The sequence below is a fragment of the Sminthopsis crassicaudata genome, chromosome 2 (assembly GCF_048593235.1).
Source record: "Sminthopsis crassicaudata isolate SCR6 chromosome 2, ASM4859323v1, whole genome shotgun sequence".
NCBI lineage: Eukaryota > Metazoa > Chordata > Mammalia > Dasyuromorphia > Dasyuridae > Sminthopsis > Sminthopsis crassicaudata.
The window spans coordinates 196,349,002-196,365,087 of record NC_133618.1 but is presented as its reverse complement, the minus strand read 5'-3'; the positions used below and the strand labels follow the sequence as shown (position 1 = coordinate 196,365,087).

The window sequence follows — 16,086 nt, the reverse complement described above, 5'->3', positions numbered from 1 at the left end:
GCAGCCAAAAAACTGAATCTACAATATGGCCTGTGATTAGTCATTTCAGGCAACTATGTGAGTCCAAGAAAAAGTTAAGGCAGAAGCAAGAAATGCATTTAGGAAGTCCTGACCCTTTTCAAGATGACCCTAGATAAGAGGAATTATATATCTTCTAAAAAGCTGCTGTGAAGAATACAAAGCAAATGACTGTAAAATATCATGGACAAGTAATATACACTTTAATAAACTGACATGTTACATAAAAGGAGGGAGGAGGCGCAGGAAATATTTCAAGTCCCAATACCATTAATGTTCATTCCTTTTCCTTTTTGATATCAGCAATTATTCCTTATAGGCTATTTTAAAAGGCTTTTTTTTTTGTGGGGTGTCAAAAACTGGTATAAGGAGCTCCCAATGAGCAAAACTATTGATGTAGATGAGCACCTGCTCTGCAGCAGATAGTCATAGAAAGTAAAAAAAAAAAAAAAGCACTTAAAAATTAGTATTTATTGAGAATCTTTCATAATCAAAGTAAATGAATTTTTACACTGTGCAAAAGCTAAGGAATATTTTAAAATGAGGAGAATAACAACAGAAAGGGGACATCAGTCTAGAGATTATTGTTGCTGTTATTGATCTTTTGTTTTTGAAGAAGAATAATGAATGATATTATGGGGGATATTTTGAATCATGCTTGCATGAATTGGATTTAAATGAGGCAGAACTGCACAAAGTCATCAACCTCACTCTCTCTTCCAGAGTCATTGAAGTCCAAAGACAAGACAAAAGTCAAGTTGACTAAGGATGATCCAGAATGCAATGGATTTTTTTTTTTTAGCATCTCTGACATCTGTCGGAGTTTTACAATGTCTGCTTCAGTTAGTAGCCTTCATGGTCACTGGGACAAATTGTTCTCATCTGCTCATTCCACTGGAGAAAATCTTCACATGCTTGGGGTAGACATCCTTCTTTCTCCCTTATTGATGGGTTTATGGGCACTATTGTGCCAGAGAAGCCACTGGACTAACAGGCTTGTCTTGTTTAATGGGAGAACAGTAAAATTAACTTCTCTTTTGGCTTTGAAATTGCTGGCTGTCTCTAAGAGTGTTGCTAGGGGCCAAAGCTAGTAGGGAGAGAAAACTAATGTTTCTCTTTGAAATATGTTTGAGGGGTAGCTTTGGTAGAGAAATCTCTTTGAAGGGTTTGTAGGAATTTTTTTTTTAAGTTGAGAAATTTCAATATGAATTGTGAGTAAGTGAGCTACTAATATTAAGGATTATAGTTCATGTGATTAAAAGTGCTATGCACGTAATCTAGTGTTTGACAAACCCAAAGACCCCAGCTTTTGGGATAAGAACTCATTATTTGACAAAAACTGCTGGGAAAGTTGGAAATTAGTATGGCAGAAAATAGGCATTGACTCATATCTAACACCGTATATCAAGATAAGGTTGAAATGAGTTCATGATTTAGATATAAAGAGTGATATTATAAGCAAATTGGAAGAACAAAAAATAGTTTACCTCTCAGATCTGTGGAGAAAGAAGGAATTTGTGAACTGGAGTATATTATTAAATAGAAAATGGATAATTTTGATTATGTTATACTATATTAAGTTAAAAAGGTTTTGTACAAACAAAACCAATTCTGACAAGATTAGAGGGGAAGCAATAAACTGGGAAAAAATTTTTTACATTCAAGGGTTCTGATAAAGGCCTCATTTCTAAAATATTTAGATAACTGACTCAAATTTATAAGAATTCAAGCCCTTCTCCAATTGATAAATGGTCAAAGGATATGAACAATTTTCAGATGAAAAAACTGAAATCATTTCTAATCATATGAGAAGGTGCTCTAAATCACTACTGATCAAGAAATGCAAATTAAGATGACTCTGAGATACCACTACATACTGCTCAGACTAACTAAGATGACAGGAAAAGTTATTGACAAATATTGGAGAGGACATGATAAAATACATTGTTGGTGGAGTTGTGAACTGATCCAACCATTCTGGAGAGCAATTTGGAACTATGCCTACCCATCAAATTGTGCATATCCTTTGATCCAGTAGTGTTTCTACTGGGTCTGTAGTCCTAAGAGATCATAAAGGAGAGAAAGGGACCCACATGTGCAAAAATGTTTGCCACAAACATTTTTGTGGTGGCCAGAAACTGGAAATGGAGTGGATTGCCCATCAGTTGGAGAATGGTTGAATAAATTGTGGTATATGAATGTTATGGAATATTACTGTTCTATAAGAAATAGTTCAGAGAGGCCTGAACTATTATTTCTAGTTTCTAAATTATTGGAACTAGACTTTAGCAAGGACTAGAATAGATTAAAAATAATCTTACTAACAGAGATACAATATATACTAGCTATAAAAACTATACACAAGTATAGTTTGCAAGCCTATGCAAAAACCATGGAGTTAATCAGAAAAGTTTTGTAGGTAGCCTTAGAATATCTTTGGACTTTTAACAGTTTTCAGCAGCCCATAAAACCTGCATTATCCCTATTAACATTTATCTCTTCCACAATTAATGTGAATCTACATGCCTTAATGCCATGATATCTGATTGACTCTGGGGATGACTAGTCCTTTGCATAAATCATACTAATTTGAAGTACTCTTAGAACAGTTAAAGGAACAATTATTTAGGATCTATTTTGTGCAGGGCAATTTGGTAGAGAGTAGAAGACCCAAAGTTTAGATAAAACAGAGTTCCTGTCATCATGGATCCTATAGCCAAGTATGCTTCTATAACGTATGAGTCTTTAATTAATCCAGGATTTCCAAGGCTTCAAATGATCTAAACCAGAGAACATAAAACTTTTTAAACAAAGTCTAGAACCTATCACTCCAATCTTTCAGGGGATTCCTGTAACTGGAAAGAAGTTCTTAGGTTCATTTTCAATTGAATATATTGTTCTTTGGAACCTTCACCTTATGGCACATGCTCCTTTTTTGAAACAAACAAGACATCCATACCACTAAATGAAAACATATGAAAACTTAATGAAGAGAGAAGCAGGGACACTCAGTTCTTTTATGTCTAGTGGTTTTGTTTCCAGTATCCTGATTTTCTTTAGAGCTGTGGCAAATATTTATTTATATATAGCCCTCCTTCTAGGCCTGTGAGGTTTTATTTACATTATGTATCATATGAAGATTCTAACTATCCAACTTACTTCAAAGCACATCTTTTACAATAATTCAGGCAAGGTGTTCCTAAGGATATGAATTTCTATAATAGTACTGATCAGGAAAATGAGATCATGATCTTAGAAGGAAAAAAAAAAGATAAAGAACATTCTTATACACCTATCCTACTTGAGAATGCTGGAGATCACACCAGTCTCAGAGTGTGGACCTAAGGGGCAAAGGGTAGATATACTTTCTCAACTCTGGAAGCAGAAAACAACTATTCTCCCTTATACTTTTAATTATACAAATGAAATAGCTTAACCAATATGTCCAGATTTTAGATTGCCTTTCTATAAAAAAATGTAAAAATCTTTCTATAGTTATAAAGCTCATATTAATATCTTATCAGTAATTGTCATATCCTTCATAAATGCACTGAAGTTGGATTTCATTTATTTTTCAGAAAGCAAATTGCAATCAATCAGCATTTTATCAATATTGGTGAGGGAGTAGGTTTGTTTCTTGATATGATGCAACTACTAATGGAACAGAGAGGTTGCCTATCATTTATGCTTCTATCTCTCTCTATGATAGACTCTGCCTTTTCTAGTCATATAGCTTTAATATCCTCTATGAAACTTCTTTGGTAACATTTCTTGTTGGAATCATGTTGCAGGTTATGCATGTTCACTATGGCTCTCCTCATTATGCTTTGGGTAACCTGTTACTTTTAACCATCAGAGATAGGATTCCATGACATGCAAACACGTCACAAAACTGGAAGAACAGTGAGATTTTAAAACTGGGTTTTTATTTCAAAAAGAGGATTCAGATTGATAAAACTATGCAATTCTTCCAATGTAATCTATCCTAATTCTTTTCCCCTATTCAATTTTTAAAGCTAATTTATTGGTGCTGTTTAAATTTAGGACCATATCCAGTACCTGCACAAGATATTCATATAAAGTAGACAAAGCCTAAGAACTGTCCATCCAAACACAACCAAGTAGGTGTCTACCTAAAACAATAGGAATTTTTCATTTACTTGTTTTTCCTGTGTGGTTTGTTAGGCCAAACTCTTAAGAGTGATTATGGATCTTATTTAGCAACTTCTACAATGTTTTGGGGGTTTGATGCAATTAACACAATGTTGTCTATAAACAGGAACATCTTAGAATATCTCACAATTTATAATGTTCTATTGGATTTTATACTAAATATCCTTTGATATCTTTGATATTTATTTTTCAAGAAGCTTCTTGAAACAAAGGGAAAATGACAGTTAAAATAGGGAGTTGGAGCAGAAAACTGACATATCTCAGCTGAAGTAAAAATGCAGGAGTAGCCACCATGATCTCAGATAAAGCAAAAGCAAAAGTAGTCTAAATTAAAAGGGGTAAGTGGGGAAACTATGTCTGGTTCAAAACAACCATAGAAGCGAAGTGATATCAATAGTTAATATATATATATATATATATATTACATATATATATATATGTATGTATGTATGTATATGTATGTAGAAAATAGCATAGCATTCCAATTCTTTTTTTTTTTTCAGTACATTTATTTTTAATACATATTGCTTTATCAATCATATTGGGAGAGAAAAATCAGAACAAAAGGAAAAAACCATGGGGGAGAGAAAAAAAAAATAGAAAAAAGAAATGAACATAGCATGTGTTGATTTACATTCAGACTCCTTAGTTCTTTTTTCTGGATGTAGATGGCAATTTCTGTCCAAAGACTATTGAGATTGCTCTGGATCACTGAACTGCTGAGAAGAATCAAGACTTTCAAAATTGATCACTGCACATCTTTCTGTTATTGTGTACAATATATTCCTGGTCCTGCTCATTTTGCTCAGCATGGGTTCATGTAAATCTTTCCAGGCCTTTTCTATAATCAGCTGGTTCATCTTTTTTTATAGAACAATAATATTTCATTACCTTCATATGCCACAACTTCCTCAATTGAGCCATTCCTCAATTGATGGGCAACTACTCCTTTTCCAATTCTTTGCTACCACAAAAAGAGCTGCTACAAACATTTTTGTACATGTGAGTCCTTTTCCTTCTTTTATGATTTCCTTGGGATACAGACCCTACATTGGCACTGCTGGGTCAAAACACTTTTAGAACCCTTTAAGCATAGTTGCAGATGGCTCCCCAGCATGGTTGGATCATTTCACAACTCTGCCAACAATGCATAAGTGTCGCAGTTTTCCTACATCCCCTCCAACATTTATATTCTTTTTTCCTGTCTTATTATGAGAAATATGAAAGGTGATACCTCAGAGATGTTTTAATTTGCATTTCTCTAATTAATAATGCTTTAGAGCATTTTTTCATATAACTACAGATAGTTTTAATTGTCATCTGAAAATTGTCTGGTCATATCCTTTGACCATTTATCAACTGGGCAATGACTTGTATTTTTATAAATCTGACACAGTTCTTTTTGTATTTTAGAAATGAAACCTTTATCAGAAATATTGGCTATAAAGATTTTTCCCCTTGTTAATCTTGTTTCTCGGTTGTTTGTGCAAAATCTTTTTAGTTTAATGTAATCAGTTGTTCATTTTGTCCTAAATTCTTTCTTGTTTAGTTCTTTAGTCCTAAATTCCTCCCTTCTCCAAAGATCTGTTGGGTAAATTATCCCGTGTTCTCCTAATTTGTTTATAGTATTATCCTTTATGCCCAAATCATGTATCCATTTTGACCATATTGTGGTTTGGGGTGTGAGATGTACGTCTATACCGATTTTCTGACATATTATTTTCCAGTTTTCCCAGCAATTTTTGTCAAATATTGAGTTTTTATTCCAGAAGCTGGAGTTCAGGAGTTTATAAAATACTAGATTACTATAGCCTTGATTAGTGTATTATGTGTGTCTATTTATTGATCCACCATTATATTTTTTAGCCTGTATCAAAAGGTTTTGATGTACTACTGCTTTATAATATAATTTTAGGTTTGGTACTGCTAAGCCATCATCCTTTGTATTTTTTTTTCATTAATTCCCTTGATATTCTTGACCTTTTGTTCTTCCAGATGAATTGTTATCTTTTTTTTTTTTTTTAGTTCTATAAAATAATGCTTTGGCAGCTTGGATTGGTATGGCACTGAACAAGTAGATCAAATTTAGGCAGAACTGTAATTTTTATAACATTAGCTTGGACTATCCATGAGCAATTGATATTTTTCTAATTGTTTAGAAATGACTTTATTTGTGTGAGAAATGTTTTATAATTATGTTTATATAATTCTTGGGTTTGTCTTGGCAGATAGCCACCTAAGTATTTTATTTTGTGTACAGTAATTTTAAATGGAACTTCTTTTTCTATCTCTTGCTGATGGGCTTTGTCAGTAATATATAGAAATGCTAATGATTTCTATGGGTTTTTTTATATCCTGCAACTTTGCTAAAGCTGTTGTTTCCAGTAGATTTTTGGATGATTTTCTAGGATTCTCTAAGTTTATCATCATCTCATCAGTAAAGAGTGACAGTTTTATTTCCTCATTCCCTATTTTAATTCCTTTAATTTCTTTTTCTTTTCTTATTGCTGAAGATAACATTTTAGTAAAATGTTGAATAATGATAAAGTAAAATAGTAGTAAAATGGGCATCCTTGTTTCACCTCTGATTTTACTGGGAATGCATCCAGCGTTTCTCCATTCCAAATAATGTTTGCTGTTGGTTTTAGATACTGCTTATTATTTTAAGGAAATCTCCCTTTATTCCTATGCTCCCTAGTGTTTTTAATAAGAATGGATGTGGTATTTTGTCAAAAGTTTTTTCTGAATGTACTGAGATTATCATGTGATTTCTATTGGTTTTGATATTGATATGGTCGATTATGATCACAGTTTTCCTGATATTGAACCAGTTCTGCAATCCTGGTATAAATCCTACTTGGTCATAGTGTATTACCCTGCTGATAAGTTGCTATAATCTCTTTGCTAATATATATTTTTAAAATGTTTGCATCAATATTCAGTAGGGAAAATGGTCTGTAATTTTCTTTCTCTGCTTTGGCTCTTCCTGGTTTAGGTATCAGTACCATATTTGTGTCAGAGCAGGAATTTGGCAGTACTCTTTCTTTACCTATTTTTCCAGATAGTTTACACAATACTGGAATTGGTTTTTAAATGTTTGGTAGAATTCACTTGTGAATCCATCTGGCCCTAGAGATTTTTTCTTAGGGAGTTCATTAATGGCTTTTTCAACTTTTTTTCTAAAATGGGACTATTTAAGGAATTTATTTTCTCTTCTGTTAATCTGGGCAATTTATATTTTTGTAAATATTCATCCATTTCTATAATTGTCAGACTTGCTGCCATGCAGCTGGGCAAAATAGCTCCTAATTATTGCTTTAATTCTTTGTCATTTATAGTAAGGTGATCCTTTTCATTTTTGATGATGGTCATTTAGTTTTTTTCTTTCCCTTTTCTAATCAAATTAAGCAAAAGTTTATCTATTTTGTTGGTTTTTTTTCCATAAAATTAACTTTTAATTTTACTTATTAGTTCAAGTTTTCTTAGTTTCAATTTTATTAATCTCTTCTTTGAGTTTCAGAATTTCTAATTTGGTATTTAATGAGGGTTTTTAATTCATTCTTTTTTTAGCTTTTATAGCTGTATGACCAATTCATTGATGTCTTCTTTCTCTATTTTATTCATGTAGCTATTTAGAGATACAAAATTTCCCCTAAGAACTTCTTTGGCTGCATCCCATAGATTTTGATATGTTGTCTCATTATTTTCATTCTTAGATGAAATCATAGATCGTTTCTGTGATTTGTTTTTGACCCACTCATTTTTAGAATTAAATTATTTAATTTCCAATTGGTTTTTAGTCTACCTTTACCTGTTCTTTTATTGAATATAATTTTTATTACATTGTAGTCTATAAAGGAAGTATTTACTATTTCTGCCTTTCTGCATTTGATTGGGGTTTTTTTATGGTTTTATGGTCAGTTTTTGTGTAAGTACTATGTACTGCTGAGAAAAAGATATATTCCTTCCTGTCCCTATTCAGTTTTCTCCAGAGGTCTATCATATATAGATTTTCTAGAATTCTATTAACCTCCCTAGTTTCTTTGTTGTTTATTTTGTAGTTAGATTAGTCTGATTCTGAGAGAGTAATTTTGAAGTCCCCCACTAGTACAGTTTTGTTATTTCATCCTGTAACTGGCTTAAAATCTTCTCTAGGAATTTGCTCTACTACTTGGTGCACTTACATTTAGTATTTGCAGCTAACTAAAAATTATTGGCTAACTATGGGAAAGACTGAACCACACACCTTTATTATTTAGGACTACTATAGTATGTGATATTGTATAGTCACATCATCTTGAAGGGAATATAGCTTCTAAGGGAAATATAGCAGTAATCCTAGGGTTCCCTGATCTTAAGCTGCTATTACTCTAACAACCTGTCTGTCAATGATTTTAAGGTCTTCTAGCCTTAGAAAGGCTACATTACTATCAGATAGATAATTTATTGATCAGTAATAATCAAGTTCCTGAGACAATAGTGAATAGACCACCCCTCAAATCTACCCATAAGCCATAAAATTAGCAAATAAGAAACATAAAAGCTCTGGCCTCTCTTTGTCCTATAAATTTATCTTTTTTCTCCTTGTTCTTTGTTAAATCTTTTTGGAACTTAGGCCATTTCAATTGATCCTTGACTTGGAGATGGATTCAAACCTGAAAATTCTTTTGAGACACATTGTGACACTGGTCTGTGACCCCAACCTTTTAGGATCTCCTTTCTGAACCTCAACAATCTTACAGAATCATAGAATGAGATTTTGAAGGGATCTTGGTGGCTATTCAGTCCAATGCATATAACAACCCCCTCCCCAAAATATAATATTATATTATACTCAATAAATAATCATTCAGTCTTTTCAGCTGTTCCACTTAAATAGCTCTATCAGTTTTCCTGATATCAAGACTAAATTTGCCTCTTAAAATTTCTACATATTGTTCTTGGTTTTGCCCAGTAGGGCCTAATAGGACAAGTTCATTTCATCTTCCAAATGACCTTATAAATATTGCTAACAAAGGTCCCCAAATTTTCTCTTCTCTGTGCTAAATGTGCCCTACTCCTTCAAACTATTCTTGTATGACATGGAGTCAAAGCTCTTGTCCTCCTCTGAATATGCACTAACTGATCAGTGTTCAGGATCTGAGGATAGGGTTTATCTGGTGCAGAGGACTAGAATTCATTGAGAACATCCAGAAGCTCTCTTATTATATCTTCACTTATCTTCAATGTCCATCACCCATCAACCATTTTTCTCCTCTCATTTTTGGTTTAAAGGCCAGGAAACAGAAACAAAAGAGTTAAGTACCTTTGTATCCTCTTTTTATTGCTTGGACCATCATCATGGCTGCCTGACTCAAATGTCTTTTCATTGTTTTGATGCTTCTTTCTCTAAGCAGTTGTTGAGTCCCACTGTTTCTATCTCATCTTTCCCAGTTCCTCTGGCCCCCTTCTCTCTTCTCATACTGTTTTACCATCCCAGGGCAGGTTTTATCTCCTCAGGATTTAACTAGTGCAGTAGCCTATAGGAAAGGGTCTCCCTGCCTCAGTTTAGGCAGTCAAACATTTATTGTGTGCTCACTAAGTATCAGGCATGGAGATAAGGGAGAGAATATACAAAGAAAGGTCAAGTTCCTGCTCTTGAGGACCTGCTATCTAATGGGGGAAGGAAAAGCCAAAACAATAACAACCTAACTACAAAAAAACTACTTATAGGATAAAGAGGATAGTGAAAGACTTTCTATAGAAGATGAGATTTTAGCTGGGGCTTGAACAAGGAGACAGAGATGAGGAAAGAAAGAATTTCAGGTAGGGGGGAACAATCGGAGAAAATGCTTAGATGGAAGATTTTGTTTGGAGCAGAACAAAAAGGCCAGTTGCCACTGGATCAAAGAATATAGGAAGGAATGCAAAGTAAGGGAAGAAGGTCGGTTGTGAAAGGCTTTCTAAAAATAGGACTTTGTATTTGATCCTGGAAATGATAGAGCACTGGAGTTCACTAAGCTATTATACGATGTTTCTAAAATGCAGATATTATTATGGTCACATAATACATTCCTATTCAATAATTCTATCCACTGAGCCACCTAATTGTAATGTTGGGCACTTAAGATCTCTGATTCTCCATTTCTTCCTTTGTAAAATATATGAATATTCAGATTCTAATCCTTTCAGTTTTAGATTTTAGAATCCTATTCTTCAAAGGATATGAACAGACAATTCTCAGAGGAAGAAATTGAAACTATATCCACTCACATGAAAGAGTGTTCCAAATCACTACTGATCAGAGAAATGCAAATTAAGACCACTCTGAGATACCACTACACACCTGTCAGATTGGCTAAGATGACAGGAACAAATAATGACAAATGTTGGAGAGGATGTGGGAAAACTGGGACACTGATACATTGCTGGTGGAGTTGTGAAAGAATCCAGCCATTCTGGAGAGCAATCTGGAATTATGCCCAAAAAGTTATCAAACTGTGCATACCCTTTGACCCAGCAGCGCTACTACTGGGATTATATCCCAAAGAAATACTAAAGAGCGGAAAGAGACATATATGTGCCAAAATGTTTGTGGCAGCTCTTTTTGTTGTAGCTAGAAACTGGAGGATGAATGGATGTCCATCAGTTGGAGAATGGTTGGGTAAATTGTGGTATATGAAGGTTATGGAATATTATTGCTCGGTAAGAAATGACCAGCAGGAGGAATATAGAGAGGCCTGGAGAGACTTAAATCAACTGATGCTGAGTGAAATGAGCAGAACCAGAAGATCACTGTACACTTCAACAACAATGCTGTATGAGGATGTATTCTGATGGAAGTGGAAATCTTCAACATAAAGAAGATCCAACTCACTTCCAGTTGATCAATGATGGACAGAGGTAGCTGCACCCAGAGAAGAAACACTGGGAGGGGAATGAAAATTGTTAGCACTAATATCTGTCTGCCCAGGTTGCATGTACCTTCGGATTCTAATGTTTATTGTGCAACAAGAAAGTGATATTCGCACACATGTATTGTACCTAGACTATATTGTAACACATGTAAAATGTATGGTATTGCCTGTCGTCGGGGGGAGGGAATAGAGGGAGGGGGGGTAAATTGGAAAAATGAATACAAGGGATAATATTATAAAATATATATATATATATATATATAATAAAAAAAAAAAAGAAAAAAAAAAAAAAAAAGAAATTTAAAAAAAAAAAAAAAAAAAAAGAATCCTATTCTTCATCCACCAAAAAACAGACCAGATTTGAAGGGGAAATTTTAGGATTCAATCCTTGGCTAATATTACAGTCAGCAAATATTTTTCAAGTCATAAGGTAACAGCATATTCTTTTTGAACATTACAATTAAGAATGCTATCTTATCTTCAAGCAAGGAATATTCACAGGTAAAGGGTAGGTTGACATCTTGGCTATGGTCAAACAGAGCAATTAAAAAACTATTTCCAAATCCAGGGAGTTGGTGAAAGATTTACCTTACTACAGATGGTTTTCAGGTTGTGCAGTCTATCAAGTGACTCTTGAGGGTTTCCCAGATACTGCTGAAGCTCTGCATGCAAAATCCTCATTGAGAAAGGCACCATTGAGCCTAGAATAAAAATCAAAAGTTGTTCAATTCTTGATTAGCATCCTAGAAGAAATTTCAATATATTTATGTTTATATCTATGTGTGTATGTATACGCACACACACACATATGAATGCACAGAGAAGACAGATAAGCAAAAGGGTGATGACAAAGTATTTTATTTTCACTACTTTACTTTTTGGAGGAAGTAGCTAATTACAGAAAAATGTGTTCCATTTTAGTGTATTGTAGTTTAGTCATTCATTTGTGTTTGTCTCTCTTTGTGATCTCACAAACCTCATTAGGATGGGGCTTTCTTGGCAAAGATACTGGAGTAGGTTGTTTTTTCCTTTTCCAGTGAATTAGGGTAAACAGAAGTGATTTGCCTTAGATCACATAGCTAGCTAGTAAATGCCTAGGGTTAAATTTAAACTCAGGTCTTCTTGACTCCAGACGCAGTGCTCTATCCACTGAGCCACCATTTCAATGTAGAACTCTGTAGAGAATTTTCAATAAGCAATGGTCAAAGTATACAGAGGTGGGCAGGTAGGTGGTGCAGTGGACCTGAGCACTAAGCCTGAAATCAGGAAAATCTGAGTTCTATTCTTGTTTCTGGAATTTCCCAGTTATGTGATCCTGGGCAAGTCACTTAAACTTTGCCTCAGTTTTCTCAAGGTGACATTAACAGTGATGAAGAAACCTCCTTGGACTCTGCCTCAGGGAAGGGACTCCACCCATGAACCCCCTTCAACTTGTCCAAAGCCCCCTATTATAAAAGAGCCAAACTGGAATCTTCTCTTTGCAAAGGTCCCAAACATGGCATCCTTACACCTGCCATGTCAAAGGATTTCTGCCCACTGGAACTCTGGTTCCAGTGCCCTTTATCTCTACCCTCAACTTTACAAACTAGACTTTATTTCCATAATAAACCTCTTTTATCAATCTAGGTTTTTGGGTCTGTAAATTCCTTTACAGGGGACTCTTGCGCCACTACTAGACCTCGTTTAACTCGGTATCCTTGCGCTGAATCCAAAGGGGTTGCAGGGGGGGTCTATTTGACTCCCTGTACCCCGAACCTGACACTAGACCTCAATTAACCCTAATTTCACTTAGGTACCCCTTATCTAGTTCTCATCAACAGGACCTACCACCTTCCAGGGTTGTTGTGAGGTTCAAATGAGATATTTTGCAAAAAGCCCTTATTACAGAACTTATCACATAATAGGTGCTATATAAATGCTTATTCCCTTTACCTTCCCTTTCTTCTATAGTACTGTTCTGAAATGCTAAAAACAAAACAAAAAACAAAAAACCCAAAACAAAACAAAAAACAAAGAATACCACTAATGCAATCTAGAGTGCTTCTTTGGCATAAAAAGTTTAATAACTCTACATCAATAGGATGCTTCTTTTCTTATACCCATTTAACTAGACAAATTCTTAATACAAACTTGATCTAAGAATAACTTTGTCCTACTATATGTTGTTTACAGGAAACACACCTGAAACAGGATGAGACATTCAAACTAAAAGTAAAAGGGTGGAGCAGAATCTATTATGCTTCAGGCAAAACCAAAAAAGCAGGAGTAGCCATCCTCATCTCAGATCAAGCAAAAACAAAAATTGATCTAATTAAAAGAGATAAGGAAGGGCATTATATCCTGCTAAAGGGAAGCATCAATAGTGAAGCAGTATCAATATTAAACATGTATGCACCAAGTGGTGCAGCATCTAAATTCTTAAAAGAGAAATTAAGAGAGCTGCAAGAGGAAATAGATAGCAAAACTATAATAGCGGGAGATCTCAACCTTGCACTATCAGAATTAGATAAATCAAACCACAAAATAAATAAGAAAGAAGTCAAAGAGGTAAATAGAATACTAGAAAAGTTTGATATGATAGATCTTTGGCGAAAGCTAAATGGAGACAGAAAGGAATATACTTTCTTCTCAGCAGTTCATGGAACCTATACAAAAATTGATCATATACTAGGGCATAAAAACCTCAAAATCAAATGCAGTAAGGCAGAAATAGTAAATGCATCCTTTTCAGACCATAATGCAATCAAAATAACATTTAATAAAAAGACAGGGGAAAATAGACCAAAAAATAATTGGAAACTAAATAATCTTATACTAAAGAATGATTGGGTAAAACAGCAAATCATAGACATAATTAATAACTTCACCCAAGAAAATGACAATAATGAGACATCATACCAAAATGTGTGGGATACAGCCAAAGCAGTAATTAGGGGAAGTTTTATATCTCTACAGGCCTACTTGCATAAAGTAGAGAAAGAGAGGGCCAACGAATTGGGTTTACAACTAAAATTGCTAGAAAAGGAACAAATTAAAAACCCCCAGACAAACACAAAACTTGAAATTCAAAAAATAAAAGGTGAGATTAATAAAATTGAAAGTAAAAAAACTATTGAATTAATTAATAAAACTAAGAGTTGGTTTTATGAAAAAACCCACAAAATAGACAAACCCTTAGTAAACCTGATTAAAAAAAGGAAAGAGAAAAAGCAAATTGATAGTCTTGAAAATGAAAAGGGTGAACTCACCACTAATGAAGAGGAAATTAGAACAATAGTTAGGAGCTACTTTGCTCAACTTTATGCTGATAAATTCGATAACTTAAATGAAATGGAAGAATACCTTCAAAAATATAGCTTGCCCAGATTAACAGAGGAAGAAGTAAGTAGTCTAAATAGTCCCATCTCAGAAAAAGAAATAGACCAAGCTATTAACCAACTTCCTAAGAAAAAGTCCCCAGGACCAGATGGATTTACAGGTGAATTCTACCAAACATTTAAAGAACAACTAACTCCAATGCTATGTAAACTATTTGAAAAAATAGGGATTGAAGGAGTCCTACCAAATTCCTTCTATGACACAGACATGGTACTGATACCTAAACCAGGTAGATCGAAAACTGAGAAAGAAAACTATAGACCAATTTCCTTAATGAATATTGATGCTAAAATATTAAATAAGATATTAGCAAATAGACTTCAGAAAATCATCCCCAGGATAATACACTATGACCAAGTGGGATTTATACCAGGAATGCAGGGCTGGTTTAATATTAGGAAAACTATTAGTATAATTGACCATATTAATAATCAAATTAATAAAAACCATATGATCATCTCAATAGATGCAGAAAAGGCATTTGATAAAATCCAACATCCATTCCTACTAAAAACGCTTGAGAGTATAGGAATAAATGGACTATTCCTTAAAATAATAAGGAGCATATATTTAAAACCTTCAGTAAACATCATATGTAATGGTGATAAACTAGAACCTTTCCCTGTAAGATCAGGAGTGAAACAAGGTTGCCCACTATCACCATTACTATTCAATATAGTACTAGAAACTCTAGCCTTGGCAATAAGAGCCGAGAAAGAGATCCAAGGAATTAGAGTAGGAAATGAAGAAATCAAATTGTCACTTTTCGCAGATGACATGATGGTATACTTAGAGAACCCCAAAGACTCTGCTAAAAAGCTATTAGAAATAATTCAGAATTTTAGCAAAGTCGCAGGATACAAAATAAATCCACATAAATCCTCAGGATTTTTATACATTACCAACACAATCCAACAGCAAGAGATACAAAGAGAAATTCCATTCAAGAATAACTTTGGAAAATTTTAAAAATTCAAAAAAAATTTTTATTTTTATTATATTAAAAAAATCTGAACCAGAGGTCATGAATCTATAAGCTGGGTAGATAGATTCTATATATGCACAGTATAAATAATATGATTTTGAAAAGCCTTCTGCCATAAAATTTCTCTTCAATATAGGATTCTCAAGGTACCTGAAAAATTCAAGTACCTTATATTAATTACAATGAAAATATTAGAAGGGGAACATATTAAACTATTGTTAATAACATATTATAAAATCAATATAAATAAACTCAATTCAAATTTTGCTTTTTAGGACTCAGCAAGGCCTTAAGAAATGGAATGCCAAGATAAGTTTTGATGAGGGGTAGAAATTCATGTCCCAAATGAGAAATGTGTTGCTATAGAAGACTTAGATACCAAGGAAATAGCACAAAGAAATGAGAATGAAAACCTATGGAAAATGTCTTTGAAAACAAGTTTCTCAATAATTAATTTCCATACTGTTCAGAACTATTATTGAAGGCCTATGAGTAATATGAGGATAGTGAGAAGGGACTGACTCAGAGTGCTTATGAGGATCACCATGGTCCTCCCTTTTTCCCCATCTAGTAAACAGAATGGTATTGAAAACTACACCTACACGTGTGTATTGGATCAATGAGATGTTTCCTTTT

The 16,086-nt window shown here is 33.9% G+C and overlaps 1 protein-coding gene across 3 annotated transcripts in view; it reads right to left on the bottom strand.

Annotated features, from left to right (window-relative positions):
- The window catches only part of TRAPPC12 (trafficking protein particle complex subunit 12), a 140,627-nt gene that overhangs the window by 44,753 nt on the left and 79,788 nt on the right, over nucleotides 1-16,086 (bottom strand). For all 3 annotated transcript variants that reach the window (XM_074288047.1, XM_074288048.1, XM_074288049.1), the window contains one exon: nucleotides 11,676-11,788. In XM_074288047.1, coding sequence (XP_074144148.1) covers nucleotides 11,676-11,788 — 113 coding nt within the window. The remainder of the gene's footprint in view (nucleotides 1-11,675; nucleotides 11,789-16,086) is intronic.